This window comes from Mirounga angustirostris, unplaced genomic scaffold, assembly GCF_029215605.1.
Source record: "Mirounga angustirostris isolate CCGP_5_RB_7025 unplaced genomic scaffold, mMirAng1.0.hap1 SCAF_16, whole genome shotgun sequence".
NCBI lineage: Eukaryota > Metazoa > Chordata > Mammalia > Carnivora > Phocidae > Mirounga > Mirounga angustirostris.
This window is the reverse complement of record NW_026991724.1, coordinates 58,058,233-58,083,072: the sequence shown is the minus strand read 5'-3', so window position 1 is coordinate 58,083,072 and position 24,840 is coordinate 58,058,233. Positions and strand designations below refer to the sequence as shown.

The 24,840-nt window shown below is 44.0% G+C and overlaps 1 protein-coding gene across 5 annotated transcripts; it reads right to left on the bottom strand.

Moving 5' to 3' along the window:
* Positions 1-279: 279 nt before the first annotated feature.
* Positions 280-24,764, bottom strand: ZFP28 (ZFP28 zinc finger protein). Of its 5 annotated transcripts, none has more exons than XM_054511668.2 (8): positions 24,519-24,764; positions 23,967-24,058; positions 14,867-14,993; positions 14,586-14,681; positions 12,818-12,978; positions 12,076-12,190; positions 11,434-11,529; positions 280-4,239 (listed from the first exon to the last, which is right to left on the bottom strand). In XM_054511668.2, the coding sequence occupies exons 1-8, from the start codon at positions 24,736-24,738 to the stop codon at positions 2,537-2,539; spliced, it is 2,610 nt and encodes an 869-aa protein (XP_054367643.1). In that variant the 5' UTR covers positions 24,739-24,764; the 3' UTR covers positions 280-2,536. The 5 variants fall into 5 exon arrangements, with proteins under 5 accessions (XP_054367643.1, XP_054367644.1, XP_045748458.2 ...); XM_045892502.3 differs by lacking the exon at positions 280-4,239 and adding an exon at positions 7,907-9,400 and having other exon boundaries at positions 24,519-24,762; XM_054511669.2 differs by lacking the exon at positions 11,434-11,529.
* Between the last annotated feature and the right edge of the window lie 76 nt (positions 24,765-24,840).

Here is a 24,840-nt window from a genome sequence, read left to right as displayed (position 1 = left end):
CATAAGGCTGAATATTGGCCCTGCTCCTGTCCCTATGTCTCCAATCAAAATACAAAGAATAAAAATCTAACAGGCTTAATTGGATCCATGTGTGACTGTGGAACACGACAGATGAAGAAAGTGAACGTGCCAACAAAGAACTAGAAAAAGTGTGTGTTAAAGACAAAAACAGATTTCAACATATATACTGAAAAAATATGTGTATATACACACATGCACATATATACACGCACACAATATTAATTTTTACGCTATGACTGTAAGATTTCACACATTAGGTTTTGCAAGTCACATATCTCATTTAATATACTGTGGACGGACAACTCTCCATAGAAGCATACATAGAATTTAAACTCTTTCTACTAACCAGACAATACAGTATTGAATCATCAGTTTAATGAACCTGCTTGGCAGGACACTGAAATCCTATTTATCATAATTACAACAATTTTACAATAAACATTATTTACATCTATTTATTCCAATGGGACAAAATTCCTAGATCTAGGATTATTGTTTCAAAAGGAACGCATATTTTATAAGGCTGGTAAGTCATACTATGTTGCCGTCCAAAAAGGAGACAAATTTACACAGCTAATGATCAAGTATCTGTTTTCCCACACTGATGTCAGTACTGGGTATTATCCAAATTTTGGATTTTAATCCATCTGAAAGCCAAGAAGGTTTGTTTTATTTTGTAATTTTCTGATTAGCGAGGCTAAGAACTTTACAGATTTTCTCTATTCATTTGAATTCTTCCACCAACATGCCTGTTGGTATGCGCTGCCAATCGTCCCCCCACTACTTTGTATGTGTAATGGCACTTTGTTCCCAAATGACATATTTTTTCATATAACTTGTATTATTTTGTCAATTGTCTTTTACATCTTTTTAGTGACTTCCACCATGCTGAAGTTTTAAATCTTTGTCCAGGCCAACTTTCTGCCTTCCTCATGTCTTCTAGGACCCCGTGTCCTACTTAGTAAAGCCGTCCTCCTTTCTCTGTTTGCTTCTTACATATCATTTCATAATTAGAAATGTTAAATACAATTGCATGGTATTTTTCTGTAAGGTGTGTGTGCTTTTTTTTTTTAAGAGGGTGGATAACCAACTGTCAAAACATTTTCCCCAATAACGAAAAACCAGTCTTATTATATACCAAAATCTGAAATGCGAAGAAACCTATTTCAAAGACATCCCGCTATGCTTGCCAAGTTATCTTTCCTCGGGTAGTTTCAACTAAACTGTCGAGGTAAACGTACCCTACTGGGACTCTGTTGTGAATGACAGTTTACAAACACGTTCACAGGATTGAGTGTTTCATCTAGAAAAACGTATTTCTCCTCTACGGACATATTCTCATATTTCAATAGTTGAATAATTCCCTTTCACCTCTATTCCTAAGTTGCCTTATAGTTTGTCTTGTTTTGGAAGTGAGAGTTGTATTATACACTTAGAAATCATTAGAACCTTTAGTACATTCTTCTCTGTGCCAAAGCAGGGTTGGCAAACTTCTTCCGTAAAAGGACAGAGTAAATGCTTGAGGCTTTGTGGGCCATATTGGCTCTGCTGTGGCTACTCAACTCTGCCGCTGTGGAGTGAAAGCGGCCACAGGAAAATGTGAACAAGCGAGTGTTTGTTTGGCTCTATGCCAATAAAACTTCATTTACAGATGCCGAAATTCAAATTTAATGTAACCTTCATGTTGTCACAAAATATTCTTTTTGCTTGTTCAACCATTTAAAAAAAATTTTAATTTGGATCATGGAAAACCAGTGAGACTTTGGTCCCTGGGTTAGTCTGCTGACACCTACTTTAGAATGGTTTACCTCAAAGTTGACAGTTCCCTAAAAGTTGAAGCGAGTTCATTCATAAGCCCAGGTGATTTTAAAAAGATCAGATCTTTCCAAATTTTCTAATTCTTGAGTAACATGTCAGTAGTTTTAACTTCGTACATACAAATCTTGCATTTTTTTTGATTATTGCATTTCTTTTGTTCTAAGAGGCCTACTGATCCATGTTCTCTACACACTTCCTAGGACTGTTGTCAGATGTATAGTAAAGCTGAATTCTCTCACCAATAGTCACATCACCTTACATTTATGCAGATGAGATGGAAAGCCACAGTTCTAACTCAACATTATGGAAACAAGTTTTAAACCACCATTGGCAAAAACCTCGCTGACTACCTTGAAACTCCTGTTCCTGATCTAAACTGGTTTCTCCTGGCCTCCTTCTGTGCATCATTTTTATTCAGAGCTGACTGTGGTAACTCTTCAATGTCCTAAAATAATGTTTTACTCAACACTTGGTCTGGACCAGGCACTGTGCTAAGCACATCTTACGTATTAACCGATTTAAAGGATCTCAACACAAGTTTTTACCTAAGAAGTGAATGAATTGTATTTACACTTAAAAAAAAATCAATCTGACTGCAATGTGAAGAACAAACTCATAAAGGACAACAAAACCAACCAACCAGAGGGACCAGTTTTTAAACTAACGGAGCAGTCCAGCTGAAATAACAATGTTGAGACTATGGTGATGGGAGTGAGGACGGACCCCAGAGAAATCTGGGAAGCAGATCCACAGGATTCGATGTGGAAGGTAAAGAGGGGCGTGCTGATGACTCTCCATTATGAATTCTCTGATGAGCAAGGTGTGCGGTCTGCCTGAAGACTTTTCTGCTTTTCTTATAGTTATAGGATCTCTCTCCGGTGTGGACTCTTTTATGTTGATTAAGATGTCCGATTTGGATGAAGGTTTTCCTACATTCTTTGCATTCATATGGTTTCTTTCCAGAATGAATTCTCTGATGGACACTAAGGGACTGACGATGGCTAAAGGCTTTGCCACATGCGCTACACTCATAAGGTTTCTCTCCAGTATGACTTCTGCGGTGACAAATAAGCGAGGACTTTGTCTTGAATGCCTTCCCACATTCAATACATTCATAAGGTCTTTGGCCAGTGTGAAGCCTCTGATGTTGAGTACAGGATGAGTTATCACCAAAGGCCTTCCCACATTCAATACATTTATAGGGTTTCTCTCCAGTGTGAACCCTCTGGTGTTGAATAAGGTGTGTGGTTTGGCTAAAGGCTTTACCACATTCCTTACACTCATATGGTTTCTCTCCTGTATGAGTTTTCTGATGCTGGGCAAGGTGAGCCTTCTGGGTGAATGCTTTACTACAAACCTTACATTCATAGGGCTTCTCTCCAGTATGAATTCTCTGATGAGTAGCCAGCTGTGAACTGATGCTGAAGGATTTACCACATTCCCCACACTCGAAGGGTTTCTCTCCAGTATGGATCCTCAAATGACTAGCAAGGTGTATATTCTGCCTAAAAGCTTTCCCACATTCTTTACATTTAAAAGGCTTTTCTCCAGAATGCACTCTTTGATGTTGAGTGAGTGATGCATGATGGCTGAAGGCTTTTCTGCAAACATCACATTCATATGGTTTTTCTCCAGTATGAATCCTTTGATGTACAGTAAGGGATGAGCCATATCTAAAGGCTTTGTCACATACATCACATTTGTAGGGTTTCTCTCCAGTATGAATTCTCCTATGTTGATTAAGTCCTATGTGATCACTGAAGGCTTTCCCACAATCGATGCAATCAAAGGGTTTCTCCCCAGTATGATAATACCTCCAGTGACGAATAAGGGATGTGTTCTGTATGAAGGCTTTCCCACATTCGATACATTCGTAAGGCTTCTTGCCAGTGTGACATCTTTGATGTCTAGCAAAGGATGAGCCGTCACTGAAGGCCTTTCCACATTCATTACATTTATAGGGTTTCTCCCCAGTATGAATTCTCTGATGAACAGTAAGGGATGAGCTCTGGGTAAAAGTTTTCTTACATTCATTACATTTGAAAAGTTTTTTTCCTGCATAAATTCCTGGATGTTTTATTGCCACTGAATTTTTGGGAAGGTTTTTCTTAACTGAATCACGATTATGAACTCTCTCTTCTGAAACGTCCAAATGAAACCATCTTCCAGATTTATTAAAAGTACGTTCTCTTTCCTTAGAGAGGGTTTTGTTATGAGTGATTGCCTCTTGCCTGAATTGTGTCTCCTGACCTACCAGCTTCCTTTCAAACACACCCTCGGAACCCCAGTTTTCTCTGAAAGTGGAACACTCCAAATTCGTGTTTGAAGTTCTATCTGTTACTTCAGCGAATAAATCTTGCTTTGGAAATAATTCCTGGGTCTCATTTATAGATTGTTGGCCTGAAAGATATCAAGAAAACAAATATTTCCTTTATTGTGTGCTAGGAAAAGGAATTTGCTAAAAGGAAAATTGTGAATGAATTCACTGATTGGTGGAATAAACCCTAATTAAACCACATGAACTATGTAGTTCCAAAACATGTAAACATGCAGTTGACAGTGTACGTAAGTAAGCCCCAGCGTGACTTTATACAGGAGCCTACAAGAGGTGAGCAGAAAAGAATTAAATATATGTGGAATCAGTTACGTATTAGGAGAAGGGAACTGGGAAAGTGTTCTGCAATCACACAGCCTAGGAATGCTGACATTCATCGCCTTTAATTTTTCTCCTGTCCTGTCTTGCTTCAATGCCAGCAGTCATAACATCATGAAAGCACCAAAAAGACAAAGTATTCATTAACATTTATCAGGATTATCTGAAAGCTGGTCATTCCCCTACAACTAGAAAATAAGGTTTCTGCTAACCACATCTTAATTTTTTTTTTTAAGATTTTATTTATTTATTTGAGAGAGAGAATGAGAGACAGAGAGCATGAGAGGGGGGAGGGTCAGAGGGAGAAGCAGACTCCCCGCCGAGCAGGGAGCCCGATGCAGGACTCGATCCCGGGACTCCAGGATCATGACCTGAGCCGAAGGCAGTCGCCCAACCGAGCCACCCAGGCGCCCAACATCTTATTTAATTTCAACAAAACCTACATGACCAACCAATAGCTGAAGCTCAGTAGACACATACAATCCATTTTTACATATACCTGCATGCTTTCATAGGCCTGACACTTTTCTGGCCATTTATTAATTCCCCCCTTCTCTGGCCATATATTAATGAATAGGACCTTGCAGTTTAATTTCTTAGTTCGAAACAACTTTTTATAAAAATGGTGAGCGCTGCCATTATATTTAATCACATCATATACAGTACTGAACAAGCATATGTCTTATCTCAGACTCTAATGCTTACAGGGAGGACTGTATATGCCTGAAGTCCTTTTGCTAAATAAATCACTTAGCATGCACCAAAAATTTGTGCACATAAAGTTATATCTCAATAAATACATACAGATAAAAGTGGTATTGGGGAGATGATGCAGAAAATCAAATGTTTGGAAAAAGATGATCTTTAAAAAGGGAAAATAGTCTTTTTTAATGAAATCTAAACACTCGGGACGCCTGGGTGGCTCAGTCGGTTAAGCGGCTGCCTTCGGCTCAGGTCATGATCCTAGGGTCCTGGGATTGAGCCCCACATTGGGCTCCCTGCTCAGCGGAGAGCCTGCTTCTCCCTCTCCCTCTGCCTGTCGCTCTGCCTAACTGTGTTCTCTCTCTATCTCTGTTAAATAAACAAATAAAAATCTTTAAAAAAAAAAGAAATCTAAACACTTAAAGTTTTCCTTCTTAGATCAGTAATAAGACAAGGATGCCTGCTTTTGCAACTTCTACTCAACACTGTACTAGACGTTCTAGCCAAAGCAATTAGAAATAGAAATAAAAGTCATCCTAGTTAGAAAGGAAGAAGTAAAACTGTCATTTGAAGATGACATGATCTCACATATAGAAAACCCTAAAGAATCCACAAGAAAAGTATTAGAGCTAATAAATCAATTCATCAAAATTACAAGACACAAGATCCCAACACATAAAAATCAGTTGTAGTTCTATACACTAGGAATGAACAATCTGAAAAGGAAATCATGAAAACAATTCCATGAAGGATAGCATTAAAAGAATAAATTATTTACAAATAAATTTACCCAAGGAGGTACAAGATTATATGCTGAAAACTGCAAAACATTGCTGAATGAAATTAAGAAGATATTAAAAAATGGAAAAACATGCTGTGTTCGTTCAAAGATAGGAAGAGAGCAAGAAAGAATTAAATAAGCAACAGAAACAAGACCACATCTGTGATGCGGTACAAAGGGAAATGATACCTCTATTAATAAAAAGAAAAAACTATAAGTGAAACAAAAAGGTCAACAAAGTAAATGCTTCTATAAAGATACCACCCAACTTAAACTACTGTATGGTGAGAAGAAACAGCAAACTTACAGGCTACCCAAAAGTGGGAACAAAATGTATCACATTTTTGAGATAGGATTTATACGGAAACAACAGAAAGGAAAGGAAATATGACCCAAAAGAAATGTGGGTGATGAGTATGAAGACACCATTAACAGAATATGAACTCTAAATGTATTTAAACTGCATATTTCTCAACATTACAAGTACTCCAAGAAATACAAATTAAATAAAACATCCATTTTCATCCAAGAGCTGGACAAAAATTAAAAAAATATAAAATACTACTGGTGAAGATGTCTAGAAACAGGCATTCTCAGATATTGTTCACCAGGGGTATAGCACTATATCCATGAAACTTTTTTTAAAAAAATGTATACTTTGATCACGCAAAGAGAGAAGTACAAACTGGACCACAATTTATTATAGGTAATAACTGGAAAAGACCTAAATGTTCAAATGTCCTTAACAGTAAATCAGTAAAGTAAATTTATATTCATTTATCATAATACTAGACAGCCATTAAAACAATGAAGTAGAGGGGCGCCTGGGTGGCTCAGTTGTTAAGCGTCTGCCTTCGGCTCAGGTCATGATCCCAGGGTCCTGGGATTGCGCCCTGCATTGGGCTCCCTGCTCAGCGGGGTGCTTGCTTCTCCCTCCTCCCTCTGCCTATTGCTCCCCCTGCTTGGGCTCGCTCTCTCTTTCTTTCTGTGTCAAACAAATAAATAAAATCTTTTTAAAAATATCCAACAATAGCATGGATACAAGACACACATCTAAAATATTACAGGGGACACCTCCCTCTGCCCCTCCTCCCCATTTGTTTTCTCTCTCAGATAAATAAAGTCTTTTTTTTTTTTTAAAGATTTTATTTATTTATTTGAGAGAGAGAGAGAATGAGAGAGAGAGAACACCTGAGAGGGGACAGGGTCAGAGGACGAAGCAGACTCCCTGCCGAGCAGGGAGCCCGATGCGGGACTCGATCCCGGGACTCCAGGATCATGACCTGAGCCGAAGGCAGTCGCTCAACCAACTGAGCCACCCAGGCGCCCTCAAATAAATAAAATCTTAAAAAGAATACACAGGGATATCATTATTTAGCAAAAAAAAAAAAAAAAAAATTCTGAGATGGCTAATATAAAAATGCTTGATATAATGATGAACTGGTATCTTTATCCTTGTTATTCTGAAACAGTTTCTTTATGTAATTTGAGTCAGTATTACAAATTACATACATATTTTATCTTTTTGGTGATGCTTTCTCCCTTGAAATTATTTTTTTCTGATATAAATACAAGATTCACATGTGTTCATGTGTTATTTTTTAATGATTATAAAAGGTGTGCTTTTCAAGACCTGGTTCAAATATTTCTGTAATGTTTTATTTTTTTAAAGATTTTATTTATTTATTTGACAGAGAGAGACACAGCGAGAGAGGGAACACAAGCAGGAGGAGTGGGAGAGGGAGAAGCAGGCTTCCCGCGGAGCAGGGAGCCCGATGTGGGGCTCGAACCCAGGACCCTGGGATCATGACCTGAGCTGAAGGCAGATGCTTAACGACTGAGCCACCTGGGCACCGTTGACATCCCTATATATTTAGAGATGTGTTTAATAAAATTCTATAGGTACATTAATAGTTTAAAACACATATATTATAGGGGCACCTGGGTGGCTCAGTCGTTGAGCGTCTGCCTTCGGCTCAGGTCATGATCCCAGGTGTGTGGGACTTGTATCTGGGTGTCCTTCTATATCTGTGTCTGTCTTGTGGGTGCACGAGTCTTCAGTTGATATACCAGTACCCCCAACTCTTATGTCTATGTCTTGGTGGGTATCTGTGTGTGCATCTGCACAGGACTTTGTGTCCTGTATGTGTGTCTCTGGGTGTGCACGTCTGCCAATACATTTTTGGTAGATCTGGGTATGATGGTGATGTAGGGTCTGCTCCCAAACTGTGTATGTTCGTGATGTGCCTGAGTGTGCTCTGCCTGCATCTGCCTCTGGGTGCCCCTCACCAACTGCCCAAACTGGACCCAGGTCCCTGGTTCTGCCACAGTCCAGTCACCTCTGACTAAGGGGATCTCTGCAGGCTTCACCAGCAGCGGGGCACTCTAGAACAATGTCCCCTCCGGCATATCTGTGCCCTCAGCTTGTCCCAACTCAGAACTCCTCTCCTCTGGGAGGCCTCTCTGACCAGCCTCTCAGGGGGGCCGGTCACCAAGGCCCTGACCTCAGATCTCCGCAGCCTGCACTTCCACTTTCTCCAATGCACAGGATCCTCACATGCTCAGAGCTTTGAGTGTGATGTTCCCTCTTCCTAGAACTCTGTGTGGGACTAATTTCCATCTGTATTACAGGCGGAAATTTTCCACAGGAAGGGTCGTAATGGAAAGGGAAAGAGGAGCTCAGAGGGATTCTGAGGGCCAGGTCATGGCGTTAGTAGCCGGTCTGGCACTCAGCTCTAAACTCTGGGATTCTCCCGTCCAACATAAACAAGTTCACAGAACACCAACCTCAGTCAAGGCCACTCAGTGACCATGACAGACTGAGACAAAGACGGAACCATCCCATCATCATGTCAGAGCACAGACAAAACCAAGAACTCTGTGCAAACAATGGAAATGACCAGGTATCAGCCCTCTCCTGGGTGACCTAAGTGATAGCTAAGTCATCTCCCAGCTGCTGCTGGAGTGACACTCCCATCCCCTGCCTTGTAGAATAAACATGTGAGAACTTTGTGATGATGAATAATAACAATAACAGCTTGTATGTATTTAGCACTAGGCCCTGTGTTAAGTATTTATCATCTCATTTCCCATGAAGTAGGTTGTACTATTTTCCCATTTTAGTCATTAAATTTGGGAGGAAGGGGGGCAGTGATGACTTTCCTTTTTTAAGATTTTATTTATTTGACAGAGAGAGAGAAAGAGCACAAGCAGGTGGAGCAGCAGAGGGAGAGGGAGAAGCAGGCTCTCCACCAAGCGCTGAGGGAGCCACCCAGGTGCCCTGGTCGTGATTCAAGAGAGTTCCAGTTCTCAAGCTGAAGCTGGAGCCCCGCCCCCGGGGCTTACACGTCCGAAGGTGTAGGTTGGGTCAGAGAACTTTGATTTTCAGTAAGTTCACAGGTGATGATGATACTGCCTGTCAGGGGCTTAAATTTGGGAATCAACGAATTAGAGGAACATTTAAGGATACTACAGAAAGGCCCCACCAGCGAGGCATATTCACTATTCAATTTAAATGTCAGTCCCCGCGGCGCCCGGGTGGCTCAGTCGTTGGGCGCGTCAGCCTTTGGCTGGGGTCGTGATCCCGGGGTCTTGGTATCGAGCCCCACCCACACCGGGCTCCCTGCTCAGCGGGAAGCCTGCTTCCCCCTCTCCCACTCCCCCTGCTTGTGTTCCCTCTCTCCCTGTGTCTCTCTCTGTCAAATAAATAAAATCTTTAAAAATAAATAAATAAATAATAAAAATAAAACAATGAAGTAGAGCCACATATCTCACCTTTCTAAGGACAAAAATGGAAGGAGAATTCATAAAAGAAGTAATATACGAGACTACATAAAAATGTTAAACTTTTACATACCACAATTTTAAAAAGGTCTAATTAAACAGAAACTCTTATTACCATATGTGAAAAAGTGTGAAACCAAACATCAAAGAATTAGTATGTTGATATGAAAAAAATCACTGGAACTGTTAAGAAAGCTTTTAAGACATGAATAGAGAAATGAATATAAATGAGGTACATTTAACAAAAGAATAAAGAGAATAAACAAATGTAGAAACAGTATTCAATCTCTTCCACAATAAAAAAAATAACTTTCGGGTATAATCTTTCAACAAATAGTAAGCAAATATTTTCATCAAAATACCCAGTGCTGGGAGGATGCTATTAATCCCATGCGTCAAGTTATCTAATCATTGCCAGAGTTGCTGAAAGCAAACAAAACTTTCAGTCCCTAACAGATGTCTGTATCCAGGGATGCCGCAATCCCAAAAAGGTATAGTTTTCACTTACATAAAGATACCTGTTGCAAGTATATTTTTAATACCAAAAATGTGAAGTAACCTAATTGAGCAATAGGATATATGACACAGAATGCATGTGAAAAACATCTTTATGTGTGACGGAATACACACTATAATTCCAACTACGTGAAAAATACGTGTTTTTCACAACTTGAAGAAGTCTATGCTTGCTCCATTAACATACTGTGATTATAGGTCATGGTTTTACATTCTGCTTCCAAACAGGTGATAGGATTACATATTCTATAAACCATTATTTATTTTTTTTAAAGATTTTATTTTTATTTATTTATTTGAGACAGAGAGAATGAGAGAGAGAGAGAGCATGAGAGGGAAGAGGGCAGAGGGAGAAGCAGACCCCCTGCCGAGCAGGGAGCCCGATGCGGGACTCGATCCCGGGACTCCAGGATCATGACCTGAGCCGAAGGCAGTCGCTTAACCAACTGAGCCACCCAGGCGCCCTAAACCATTATTTTCTAAAGAAATTTCTTCTTTCCCTTATGTATCAAAAGATGAAGAGAACCCCCCCCAAAAAAGAAGAGACCCTCCACTTATATCTTCTTGCAATCCAACTTCTGCCCACCCTGTCTGACTCAAACAAGGAAGCTGGGAAATCAATCCTCTCCTTTACCTCTGCAATGCCCTACTGGAAATTTTGCAAACTCTACTTCATCCGGTTCATCCATAAACATGTTTCATCCTTTCCACTGGAGTGACCATTTACAATTACAACGTATGTGTAAATTCTCTTTCTCCAAGTACCTGCCAATGCCAAGCACAATGGCTCTCTCAAATAACTTTCAATTCGTGGTTCTTACAGGAATAGATGCGTAATGAAATGAGTGGGCCATGTGATCATGAAAAAACAGCTCAAAAGTACATCAGGGTCAGGACAGGGCATGTAGGGAACTGAACAGACGTAAGTGGCCAAGAGCAGGAAGAACATTACAGGGAATGAGCAATCACTCAAGAGAAGGGAGCAAAGGAGGAGGAAAGAGAGTAACTTTGACAGCCCAGACCTCCATTTTCTCTCTAGACCCGGAGGGCTTGGGAAAGTCCTGTGCATCTTCTCCCGAACATCAGTGAGGACTCGGCTTCTGGAGAAAGCTCTGCCCTCACCTGCGGCAGCGCTTCCCCCCAGGCTTGTCGCACTCACCTGAGAACAGGCCCTTTGTCAGCTCTCTTTCCACCACCCAGGGCTCCTTCCCTTGCTCCAGCAGAGAGACCAAATCTGGCTTAGAAACACAGGGTCCTGCATATGGGCAGATATGGGGTTCTGTCACACACCTGACATTCTTAAATCGAGAACCAGTTCCTTGGTTTTGATAGAAAAATGTTTTATTACAGGAAGAAGCAGAAAGAAAAGTGAGCAGTATCTGAAAGACACAGAAGACGATGCTTTAAGCATAATGAAGATACCAACTTTCAACTCTACAAATGTCAAATTCTCATCTGAGGAATCACGACAGACACTTAGCCCAACACTTCAGAAGACCCCTCCCTGACCTCCACAATTCAAAACTGACGAATGGCGGCCCCTGGGTGGCTCAGCAGGCTAAGCGTCTGACTTCGGCTCAGGTCATGATCCCAGGGTCCTGGGATCAAGTCCCGCATCGGGCTCCTGCTCGGTGGGGAGTCTGCTTCTCCCTCTACCGCTGCCCCTTCCCCCGCTCATGCTCTCTCGTTCTCTTTCTCTCTCAAATAAATAAATAAACAATCTTAAAACAAAACAAAACCTGAGGAATGAAAGTGGTGGTTCCTGAAGACAGGTTCAGATTTAGGAGAGGGACATCCTTACCTACTGACCCCAGGTCACCACGGCTCTCCCATATCACATTCTTACAGAAACTCTTCTGAGCTGGGTCCAGCTGCTGGGAGAAGTCTACAGCCATATTCGTGATGGTCACCAAGCCCTGAAATGGTACAAACACACTCTTTGATCAAACATGCCCACAAACCTGCAAAGGCTCTGGGGAGGTGTGTGAAAGAGACAACCTGTGCAAGAATTCTCACTTAAGTTCTGAGTGATCCAGGTCACATAATGACTGGGCCTAGTCATATTGTATACGTTTGGGGAAAAAAAAAAAAAGAGAAAAATCGGAGAATCTGCTTCTGCCATGGAGAATCTGTAATTTTGCAGGAGAAAACAAACTTACACACAGTAGGAATTTCCTAATGCTGACTGAAGGTTTCCCCACCTTCAACATGCACGACTCAACAAGTCTGCAGGGTTTCCCTCTCATATGTAATCTTTCATGAGAGGGGCGGGTTGAAATCCTGCTCAAAGTCTTCTCACGTCATCACATGTTGAATGTTTCTGATTAAGAGACTTGTTTGTGATTCATTACAACTGAATTGTTCCCCTCTTCTACTGTGCAAGAAGAATGCGTGCTCTTCCTTCCGGCGGGATACTCCGTCTACAGGAGGCACCGTACTCAAACAGAAACTTCTCCCAAACTCCCTATGGTCAGGGTCTCTCCTCTCAAGAAGGGCTTCTTTTGGAAGGATACCGTGACTTGACTAGAATTTAGCTCACTTACCGGCTGCCTCTCAAACAGAGCACCGTAATCCCAGTTTTCCCCTAATATGGAGCATTCCAGACTATAGTTTGTGAGTCTCTTCATTATCACTGCCTGGGGTAACTTTTCTTTAGAGATGTCCCTCTTTGCAGGTAACTCAGTCTCCGGCACAGTCTTCAAATCTGAAAGATATTAAAAAAGTTTTCTCCATTATGTATTAATATGAAGAGAACTTCCAAAATGTAACCAGAGGAATTAAAATCCCCCAAAAAACCATAGCATATCGAAAGCTTTTTTATACGACTAGCCAACCCTACATTCCCATATTTGTGTAGCTTTCATCCTAAAGGATACAGTATGAGCTTTCTCACTTAAATCTAAGATGACATGTAGCTAATATAAACAAAGAGGGGGGAGAGGCTAAAGAAGAAAATTGCTATATGTTCCTTATTTCAACATTATTAAGTAAAACTCACTTTGACTCTTTCTCCATTCTTCCAGCTAAAACTTCTTTTCTCTCTCTCTTTTTTTTAAACAATGCTTCTTTTATTACAATGCTAACTAACGAAAGTTCAAATCCCGGCCTTAAAAGTGCAAGTCTTCAGAATCAACTACAATTTTGGCAAGAAATGAAGGACTGACAGAAGGAAAAAGCTATTTCATTTTATAAAACTCATTCAGAGCACGTGATTTAATATGTTAAATGGAAAAGTTTCACAGTTCTCCTGTACCCTATGACAACCCATGAGAGCTGTCAGAAGTTCTGTGAGCGGCCTGTCCTGTTCTGTCAATATAAAGTCTTCCCTTGAAGTATGATTTCAACAGAGGTTTTATGAGATTCTCAATTCTTTAGAAATTGCTGACATTTCCTCTTGCAGTAACCTCCAAGAGAAGTCTATAATTCTGATCCCTTGTCTTGATTGATTTGTTGTTCCAGAAATAATGTTGTACTTGAAATCACTGTATTCCCAAATGATAGAAATATCATCACAATATCTGTAAGATCTGTCTGTCAAATCAGAACCCGCATTCTCTTCTTCTGAGAGCCAGTCACCCCACTGTCCGGTCGTCTGCACTGCGAGGCCCACCTGCACCCAAATCAATGACAGCCCCGCCCAGACCCAGCTCCTGGCCTGCTGGTCTCTTTCTTGTAATTCTCACATGTCTGCTAAAGGCTCTACTCTCATTCTTGTTTCTCTGGCTTGAAACTGGGAGTGATTTTTCTTCTTCCTCTTTGGTCCCTATTTATACTCACCATACATAGGATAACAGTTTCTACTTGACTTAAGTTATGTACAGATATGTCCTATTTCCCCGGTGACACGGTTAATTCTTCAATAGCTTACACTCATCCACCAATCTGTATCTGATGGCCTTACTCAAAACTGACAATAAAAGTCAGTGAAAGAAGTCTATACATGAAACAGTCACTTGATCAAAGAGAAATAAGATAATAAAAGCATCATCAGCATCGGCCAAGGACTTTTTAAAGAAGAGACAGGATTATGTAAGCTTGAATGACAAAGGGTCTGAGAAGGAGCTAGGAAAAAACAGGATCCAGAGAGGAAAGAAGTAATGTTCAGAGGGAGGAAAGAAGTAATGTTCAGAGGGAGGAAAGCAAAGGTGGAGAGATTAGGGAGGATGAACACCTGGGGAGCCCATGCTCAAGAGGCCTCAATTTCCCTCCAGGCCTGGAGGCTTGGGAAGAGCCTGCTTATGATCCTACACGGCTGAGGTCCTGAGCTGTGACCCGCAGGGCCTTCCCCCCAGCAAGGCCTCCCATGCTCACCTGGGCACCAGCCTCTTGTCAACTTTCTCTTCACCATCCAGGGCTCTTTCCTCTGTTCCAATGAGGAGATCATATCAGGCTTAGAAACGCAAAGTCCTAAATACACAAGAAGAAACAGGAGGTGGTCACACTGTGGGTCTGTGCAAACTTGACATGCAAGCCCCGTGGCTTGATGATAAGAGTGGCAGTGCGGGGCCTGGTGCTGAAGGAGTAAAGGGCTCTGAGTGACAGCAGCAGGCAGAGGAGAGGTGGGAGAATTGGGGGCGGGGGGGCACCCTTACCCAGCGAAACCAGGTTCCTGTAGTTCTCCAACATCACACTCCTGTACAGATTCCTCTGAGCAGAGTTCAGCCACTCCCACTCCTCTTGGGAGAAATCTACGGCCACATCCCCAAATGTCACCAAGCTCTGAAAGGACAAAACCACATTCTTGCTCAGTCAGTGCTCATGGCCCCCTAGACTGGGGGGTTGTTACGGACTGAACTGTGTCCCCCAAATTCATACACTGAAGTCTAACACCCAGTACCTCAGAATGTGATTAATTTTGGTGACAGGACCTTAAAAGAGGTGATTAAAAGTTAAATGAAGTCCCGTGGTCAGGCTCTAATCCAATCTGACTGGTGTCAGAGACATGAAGGATGCCAGTGCACAGGGGGAAGAACGTGTGGGGACACAGTGACTGGGTGGTCATCTGCAAGCCAGAGAGAAGCCTCCGGGGAAGCCAACTCTGCCAGCACTGTGATCTCCGACTTCCAGCCTCCAGAGCAGACTGGGAGGAGAACGGTCTGTTCTCGAAGCCCCAAGTCTGCGGTATGTTGATACGGCAGCCCGAGCAGACTCATGTAGGGGTCTAAGGATTACCTTCTCCTCATTTTGGGAGAGAGACTATGCATACAAGGAATAATATCCAGAGAAAAGAGAAAAACACAGAGATGGCCCCTGCCCTTGGAGAACTGGCAATTTTGTGCAGCTCTATACACAAGAAAAATATCTGACACCAATTCCGAACATAAATAATGGAGGCTCAACTGTTCCATGCACAAGAGGTACCAGAGCATTTTTCAACACGAGGACACACGAGTGGCCTGGATCAGCGCAAGAATGAGGAAATCAACCCAAAGATGAACCTCAAAAGGCCCAGAAGACTAAACCTCAAAGTCGGTTCTAAGGATTTCTGTTTCACTTTCAGTGTTCATTAGATGTTGAGCATTCATGTTAACAACAACAACAAAAAACAAAATTGTCTTTTCTTTTTCCTGAAATAAAGGTGAGTATTTAATAAGAATGAAAAATACGGGCGCCTGGGTGGCTCAGTCGTTAAGCATCTGTCTGCCGTCGGCTCAGGTCATGATCCCAGGGTCCTGGGATCGAGCCCCGCATCGGGCTCCCTGCTCCGCGGGAAGCCTGCTTCTCCCTCTCCCACTCCCCCTGCTTGTGTTCCTGCTCTCGCTGTCTCTGTCTCTGTCAAATAAATAAATAAAATCTTTAAAAAAAAAGAATGAAAAATACTACAAAATGCCCTTCAGAATCAAGGTGCCGTCCCAGAGAAGCTGGGAGTGTTGAGGAGGTACCACGAACACAGGTGGGACAGTGAGCCTACTGCTCGTCTCACCCACTGCTGGCGGATTTTTATGATTTCAGTGTATAATTGATACATTCCAATGTATTTGAAACATTTATTTAATTCACACTCTGACCCCGGGAATCCCACCAGTGGCTGCCCTCTAGATTTAAATGACCAGCAGCCTTGGGATTTTAAAAGTATATACTGAAATCAGTGAGCAGGAAAGTCCGACTACCCACAGAGCCTGAATGCAGACTGCAGCACATGCCAGCCCTGTGATCTCAGCTAGTTACTTAACCTCTCTGTCTCGGCTCCCCAACAGTAAATGGAAAAATCAACAAAACCTCACAGATCGTGGACCAAACAACGCAGAACCTGCACAGGACTCAGAACGCGCAAGGCACCACGAACGTGCTAAATGGATGTCAGCTACCATGCTGCTGACCAGCACCTGAACTCCCCTGTTTATAGCTTCCCTTAGTTCTACCGGAAACAAAAGTCCCTTTGAGGTTCGGTGTCTGTTGAATCATATGCTATCATGTGCTCTCTAACCTGCAACAATTCTGAAGGTATTTTTAACCAAACTGTGTAAAGACAAAAGGGTTTTGTAAATGATATCTTGATTTGTGTGAAGACAGGAAACTGTTGACACATAAATCTCCTAAATGGGAGACTGAAGGACCCCACGCCATGGAAAACACCTGCTAATACCTGCAGGAAACAGCCAAGAACTGTTTAGTGTGAGCCTTGAGCAAAAGACATGCTCATATGCCTACCTGAGCAAGCCAGTCTACAACAATGCTGGTCAGCTCTCACTGATGTTGTCAAGTCGGAGCATCGGGCCACGAAAGCAGAGGAACTGCTGTGCGGGCTGAGTGAGTAGCAAGAGCGCTCGTTTTGCTGGGAAGGCTCAGCTCTAGTTCCCTAGGTTGCTCATATCCACCTGCACCAACAGTTAAATGCCTTCCAATTCTAAAAACTGTGCAAGACTCAGTGGAATCTTCAAGTAGACTGAAACTCAAACATTTCAATGCAGATGCTGAGTGAAATAAGCCAGACACAGAAAAACAAATATTGCATGATCTCACTTACATGCGAAAGCTAAAATAGTCACACTTAGAGAAGCAGAGAGTAGAATGGCGGCTGCCAGGGGCTGGGGTAGGAAGAAATGTGGAGGTGATGGTCAAAGGGAACAAAGTTTCAGTTACGCAGGATGAATACGTTTGGGAGATGTAGAGCATCATGCCCATAGCTAACAATACGATATTATGTCTTTAAAAGTTGCTAAGAGGGTAGATCTTATGTTAAGTGTTCTTGCTACCAAAAATAATAACAACAACAACAACAATAATGGTAGGAGGAAAATTTAGAAGGTGATGAATAAGTTTATGGCTTTGATGGTGGTGATGGTTTCACCAGTATATATTTATCCTCAAAATCATTGAGTGGTACACATTAAAAACGTGCAGGTTCCTACATGTCAATCATACCTCAATGAAGTGGCTTAAAAACAAACAAAAAAACCACAACCATTTCTTTTGTTTTAAACATTTATTTATTTAAGTAATGTCTATACCCAATGTGGGGCCTGAACTCAAGACCCCGAGATAAAGAGTCGTATGTTCTTCTGATTGAGCCAGTCAGATGCCCCCCCAAAAACCCATTTCAGTGCAAATATTTTCAACTAGTTCAAAGGTATTGGTGTTCAGACACATGCTACTTCTATGCTTTTACTCTGACCTGATCTAAAAGCCGGTTTTTCACAGATGCCAGCCTTACAGTTCTATCTATATGCTCCTTGCCTGGCAAGTCTTGCACTTATTTTTTTCAGATATTCAAAATCTTTTCAGATAGTCTTTTTTTTTTTTTTTTTTTTTGACAGAGAGAGAGAGTGAGAGAGGGAGCAAAAGCAGGGGGAGTGGGAGAGAGAGAAGCAGGCTCCCCGCAGAGCAGGGAGCCCGATGCGGGACTCGATCCCAGGACTCCGGGATCATGACCTGAGCCGAAGGCAGGCGCTTAACCGACTGGGCCACTCAGGCGCCCCTCAGATAGTCTTTACTAAATGAAACATTATATAAAATATAGTACATATACTGTATACAAAATACCTTTTTAAAATCTATAATATCTTTTTTTTTTAAGATTTTGTTTATTTATTTGACAGAGAGGGAGAGAGAGAGAGAGAAGAGCGGGGGGGAGGGAGAAGCACGCTTCCCGCAGAGCAGGGAGCACGATGCGGGACTCGATCCCAGGACCCTGGGACCATGACCTGAGCCGAAGGCAGACGCCCAACCGACTGAGCCACCCAGGTGCCCCAAAATCTATAATATCTTTATAGCATCTTTACAATAACTTTATAAGTGTTGGTGCAAGAGAAAATGATGTCCAATTTTCTTGTATTTGTAAGAAAAACTGGAATTTGGCGCCCCTACTGCACAGAAGAGTAGAAGTTCTAATATTTTCTTATACTTGGCAACTGGGATCTTTTGGGGTCTGATTTATTTTTCTTAATAAGAAATGTCCCCTTCTCTACCTCTCTACTTCTACGTACCAGAGGGACCTAGCATTAACAGTGTATGTGTAACCTTCCAAATAAGACATTTTCTCAGTTTACACAGACTGCCCTTTATATAGAGAGAATCAATGACTTCTGGGGGCGCCCGGGTGGCTCAGTCAGTTAAGTGTCTGCCTTCGGCTCAGGTCATGACTCCAGGGTCCTGGAACCAAACCCCACATCGGGGTCCCTGCTGAGTGGGGAGCCTGCTTCTCCCTCTGCTCCTCCCGGGGGGCCCCCTGCACCCCCCCACTCATGTGCACTCTCTCTCAAATAAACAAATGAAATCTTTAAAAAAAAGAAATACAACTGCTTAAAAAAAAAAGAACCAATGACTTCTGTTAGTGCTATGGTCTGAATGTTTGTGTCCCCCCAAAATCCATACACTGGAATCCTAACGCCTGTGTGATGGCATTTGGAGGTGGGGCCTTTTGGGAGGCCCTTTGGTCATGAGGGTGAATCCTCTTTAACAGTCTTAGTGTCCTTATAAAAGAGACCCCCTCCCCCCCAGAGCTCCTTAGTTCCTTCCTCCATATGAGGACACGGAGAGAGGGCGCCAGCTACGGAAGAGGAAGCGGTCCGCATCAGCCACCACACACAATCTGCCAACACCATCATCTTGGTTCTTCCCAGCCTCCAGAACTGTGAGAAATAAATGTCTGTTGTGCATGAGCCGCGCAGTCCGTGGTGGTCTATGATAGGAGCCCAGACAGACTGAGAGAGCTGGCAAACTTCTTCCGCTGTAAACAGTAGCAATTATTGCTCACAGCACTTACGATATTCCAGACACAATTCTATATACTTACATATAAGCTGATTCAAGCCCCACAACCCAGAGAGCTGGTACCAGCACTCTTCCCATTTTATAGATGAGGAAACGGAGAGCTGTGACTTGCCTAAGATCACACAGTCAACTGCAGAGCCAGGATTCTGAACCCAGTGGTCTGGCTCCACAGTCCACACCCTTAACCTCTACATCAGGGCCCAGCAAAGTCTTTCTGTAAAGGGCCAGAGGGCAAGTATTTTAGGCTTTGGAGGCCAGACAGCCTCTGTCACAACGACTCAACCCTGCTCTTGCAGCATGAAAGCTGCCACAGTCCACAGCTACACCACGTGTGTGCCAGGCTCCAGGGAGATTTCATCTATGGGCAACAAAATGTAAACTTATGTAATTTTCACAGGTTGTAACATTTTCATTTTTTTTCAATCACCGAGAAATGTAAATACCATTTCTAGCTCATGAGCCATACAAAAAGAGGTGGCAGGGGTGCCTGGGTGGCTCAGTTGGTTAAGCGACTGCCTTCGGCTCGGGTCATGATCCTGGAGTCCCGGGATCGAGTCCCGCGTCGGGCTCCCTGCTCGGCGGGGAGTCTGCTTCTCCCTCTGACCCTCTTCCCTCTCGTGCTCTCTGTCTCTCATTCTCTCTCTCACAAGTAGATAAAATCTTAAAAAAAAAAAAAATTAAAAAAAAAAACAAAAAGAGGTGGCAGGCCAGATTAGGCCACTTTGCCAACTCCTGTCCAACACCATGTATTGTTGAGTTACTGTGCATCACCTAAGGGGCTGGTCCGCAAATTTCTAAATGACAATGGCACGAGGATGCTGACAGCTAACACTTACTGAGATCTCACTATGTGCCAGGCACCTTTACGTTTTTCTAGGCGCTTTACGTGCATTCACTTAATTAATCCTTAAAAGAACCACATTAAGCCAGTACCATCATCATCCGCATTTTTACAAATGAAGAAAATGTGGTCATTTACGTTGCCTTGAGGTCACACAGCAATTAAATGCTAACGCTGGCATCGGAACCCAGGCAGCCTGGCTTCTTTGTCCACACCTGTGACCATGGCGCTAGCATGCCCCTATTAAAAGCTTCCACTCTGGGGGCGCCTGGGTGGCTCAGTTGTTAAGCGTCTGCCTTCGTCTCAGGTCATGATTCCAGGTCCTGGGATCGAGCCCCGTATCGGGCTCCCTGCTCCGCGGGAAGCCTGCTTCTCCCTCTCCCACTCCCCCTGCTTGTGTTCCCTCTCTCGCTGTGTCTCTCTCTGTCAAATAAATAAATAAAATCTTTAAAAAAAAAAAAAAAAAGCTTCCACTCTGAAAACAGCCATGATGCTTGCTATCCACTCACCCTGATGATGCAACAAGATCCACTAGGCAACCTGGCTTTCAGAGAGAAAAAATGATCAACCTGCTTCATTCAAGGGTACTCAAAACACTCTCAACTGTGCACGTCCTATTCTTATTCCCATTGTTAGTGTGGACGTGTGCAGGTTTCCAAAAGGGTTTCAAAATGTCACCCTACACCAGAGAGAAAACATAATGGTACACCCAACGTAAGAATGTGATCCGATGGTCTCACTCTTAGTCTTAGTAAAGATAGAAAGAGATTGAAAACAAACGGAAAACAAAAGCAATTCTATCCTCACACAAAAATACTTTGTATTAATACTCCACAGGAAAAAATGAATGAAAGCCTTTTATAAGGAAAAAAAATGCATTAAAGAGGGGGTTTTTTTGGTTCAATTCAATTCAGCTAATTTTTTTTTTTTTAAAGATTTTATTTATTTATTTGACAGAGAGAGACACAGCGAGAGAGGGAACACAAGCAGGGGGAGAGGGAGAAGCAGGCTCCCCGCAGGGCAGAGAGCCCAATGCGGGACTCGATCCCAGGACCCTGGGATCATGACCTGAGGCGAAGGCAGTCGCTTAACCAACTGAGCCACCCAGGCGCCCCAATTCAGCTAATTTTTAAGGCACGTGAATGAAAAATTGGTAATTTTTTCTTTTTGGTGAAGTCTACTTTTTACACCATAAATTCTAGCTTTTGAGACTCTATTGCTGTTCCATCTAAATACAACTTTTATTATTTATTTATTTATTTATTTATTTATTTATTTATTTGTTAGAGAGAGAGAGAGAGAGGCAGGTAGAGGAAGAAGCAGGCTCCCCGCTGAGCAAGGAGCCTGATGTGGGGCTCGATCCCAGGGACCCAGGGATCATGACCTGAACCGAAGGCAGACGCTTAACTGACTGAGCCACCCAGGCGTCCCTAAATACAACTTTTAAAGTATTCTGATTTCACGTCAGTTTAACTTTAAGCCACAAAGTAAGAGAAACTTCTAGGAATGTATTCATAGGAAATAATCAGGGATAAAGCACATTTCCAGGTAGAAAAGTGATTATCATAATATTATATGAAATAGCAAAACACTGGCCACAAGAGAAGCTTACACATTCCTCTACCAAGTATTTTCTGAATGAGGCTTTGGGGGTGAAAGTGTCCAAAATCCCTGCCTGTGTCAAGTGTACTTGGAGCAGAAAACCAGGTATATTAAGTAAATACACAGTATGTTGAAATGTGCTAAGAGTTTAAAAAAGGAATAAAGCAGAGAAGAAGATGTGAGGAATTTGGGTGGGAGTCTTCGAAATTATAGATAGAAGGATCGGGAAAATGAGAAGGCAATTCTTGAGGAAGCAAACTGAGTGATGGAGGAGGATGGAAAATGTCAGAGGTCCAAAGGACCAGTTCAGGAAGGGCCCTGTCAGCACACGAAGGACGTGGCCTTCATTCCCGGAAGCCATTGGAGGGTTCTGAGCAGAGAGGAACACGGCAGTTAGGACAGACCCCGCCTGGCTGCAGCCCTGGGATGAGACTGCAGGGAGCATATGTAGCAGCAGGAAGTCACAGAAACAGAGTTGAGGGGCCAACAGGAAGATAATAAGCACCAAGGCAGCGACGGAGGCAGCGGGCATAACGATAACCGTCAGGTTGCAAGTACAATATGAAAACAGCACTGACAGGATTTGCAATGAGGCAAACACGGGCGGAAGGGAAAGAGAGGAGACAAGAATGACGCAGAGGTTTCTGGCCTGACATCTGACAGCACGAAACTGCCACGGTCTGAGACAGAGACAACTGTGGGAGCTGCCAGTTTCGGGGGGGGAACCTCAGATTTCAGATGTGAATGTATTAGGTCTGAATTACCTATTCGACATTCAAGAGGAGGAATCAAGTCGGATGCACAGGCCTGGAGCTCAGAGGAGAGGTCTGAGCTGGAAAGGCGAATTTGGGAGAAGCCTGCCCGTGGCTAGTTCCTACAGGTGAGAACAGGCATTGTTCCTCAGGAGAACGTGTCCAGACAGACAATAAAAGAGAGCCAAGAACACCATCCTGAGGCACGCTGACAGTTGTAGGTCCGGGAGAGGAGGAGGAACCAGCAGTGAAAACTGAGAAGTCAGGAAGGTGGTAGGAAAGCTAGATGAGTGCTACAAGCCAAGGGGGAAAAAAGGGTCCCACGGGAGAGCAAGGGATGAGCTACTTCAAGGGTCGGCAGCCCCGTTTTTGTAAACAGTTTTATTGGAACACAACCCTGCCATTCATTTACATACTGTCGGAGGCTGCTTTAGTTCTAGAAGGCAGAGGGGCGCAGCCGCAGCGGAGCCCTTAGGGCCCGCAAAGCCTAAAACATTTACCACCTAGCCCTTTACGGTGAAAGTCTGCCAACCCCTGAGCTACTTCAAATGCCAATGATAGTCAAAAAAGACTGAGGACTGGACAGTGCGTCTGGTAATGTGGCGATCACTGGTAACTTGCTTACAAGTAGCGTGGGTGGGACAACTGGCACCCGGTTCCTATATTTATGAGCTGGCTGTCATATTTATGAGACGCAGAGGTCAGAAACAAACAAAACTGTTTGTCGGCATTTTAAGAAGCCATCCAATCAAGTGAGAAAAAGACAGCCTCTCACATGGCACCAGGGCTGCCAAACATCCCCTCTCTCTTCAAAACATGGCTCCATAATCACCTCCTTGGGAAAGACGCCCTGCCCTTCCCGCACAGGCAGCTAGAAGCTCAGGCTACGAGCTCCCTGAGAGCAGGGACTGGGGCTTAGCCATCTGCTTCTCCAGGGACTGGCACCAAGTGGATACCAAACCAACCAGGTACAGCACCAGCAACTGCCGTGCTTGCCCCAAGGAGGACCTTTGGGCCCCATCAGCGTCCCTCTGAGAAAAGTGACACAGCGAGGGGCTGCATCACTTCGCCAGTGAAGAACGAACACTGAATGAGATGAAGAGGAAGCAGGCAGGGAGGCCCGGGGCTACCTGTGTAGCCCATCACTCACCAGAATGTGAGGAAATGGGAACCAGCTCCCAGGACAGGTCTCTTAAACTGAAAACTTTTAAAAGAAAATACACATTACTAAGTCCTGGAAAGCAAGACTGCATCTCAGAGAGGCGAGTGGAAATGCCAACTCACCTGAGACATGGCTTTCAGTTCGGTTCTTGTCCCTGCGGCCTCCGGCTCACGCCGCCTCTCCTGGAGAAGGGCAATGCCCCTGGAAGGCAGAGCTGCGGGGAAGAGAAAGGAGTCGCTGGAGACCAAATCTACACGATGCTCCCAATCACCAGGCTGGAAACGGCCCCTTCCTGCTGACTCTTAAACTACAGCCATTAAATCAGAAAGGGCGTCAACAGGCGGCACGAACGGATGGATGGGACCAATTTTGAAGGCGCTGATCTGTACACGACGGTCACTCTACCTAGGGAGGGGTTTCCCCTCTCTGGGAGCATGAATTAGGATGGTGTGGGGTCAGGCTGACCCTGGCAAGTCGCGGTCCCTCCCTGCACGGCTGCTCGATGCTCGGGCTCAGAGGGAACTTCCAAACCTCTGGATTCCTGCGATCTACCAGCCTCGGAGCCTAGGGACAACCAGTCACCAGCACAGGAGCCCGAGAGGCCCTCCGCCCCCGGATCTCTGAAGGGGCGAATTCGGCCCCGTCCACCAGGCCCGACCACCTGTCACCCTCACCTCGGTTCTCCGGCCCCGTGGTCACCGCTCCTCGCTGACCCCTGGATGGAGGGCCATTCCTCGCGCGCGGCCTTCCCCGGGCAGGGCGGGCGAAGGCGGCCGGGGTCCCCGCAGTCCGGCCCCGGCCCGCCCCGGGCTTTGTGCGGGGAGCGCCTCGCCGCGGCGGGGACCCCCGCCCGCGGGCCCCCGCGCCCCTGCCCGCGCCCGCCGCCCCCTGCATGTCCGCGCGGCGCGCGCGCTCGCGGCCCCCACCCACCCCGGGCGCGCCCGGCGTCCAGCGGGCCCCGCCCCGCCCCGCCCCGCCCCGCGCCCACCGCGGCCG

Excerpts from the sequence above, each read along its gene's own strand:
- ZFP28 (XM_054511668.2), bottom strand. The coding sequence starts at position 24,738 with ATGCAGGGGGCGGCGGGCGCGGGCAGGGGCGCGGGGGCCCGCGGGCGG. Across the intron at positions 12,191-12,817 it reads CTCTGTTTGAGAGGCAGCCG|GGCTTGGTGACCATCACGAA; the intron begins GTAAGTGAGCTA and ends GTACCATTTCAG. Across the intron at positions 11,530-12,075 it reads TGGTGACCTGGGGTCAGTAG|GACCCTGTGTTTCTAAGCCA; the intron begins GTAAGGATGTCC and ends GCCCATATGCAG.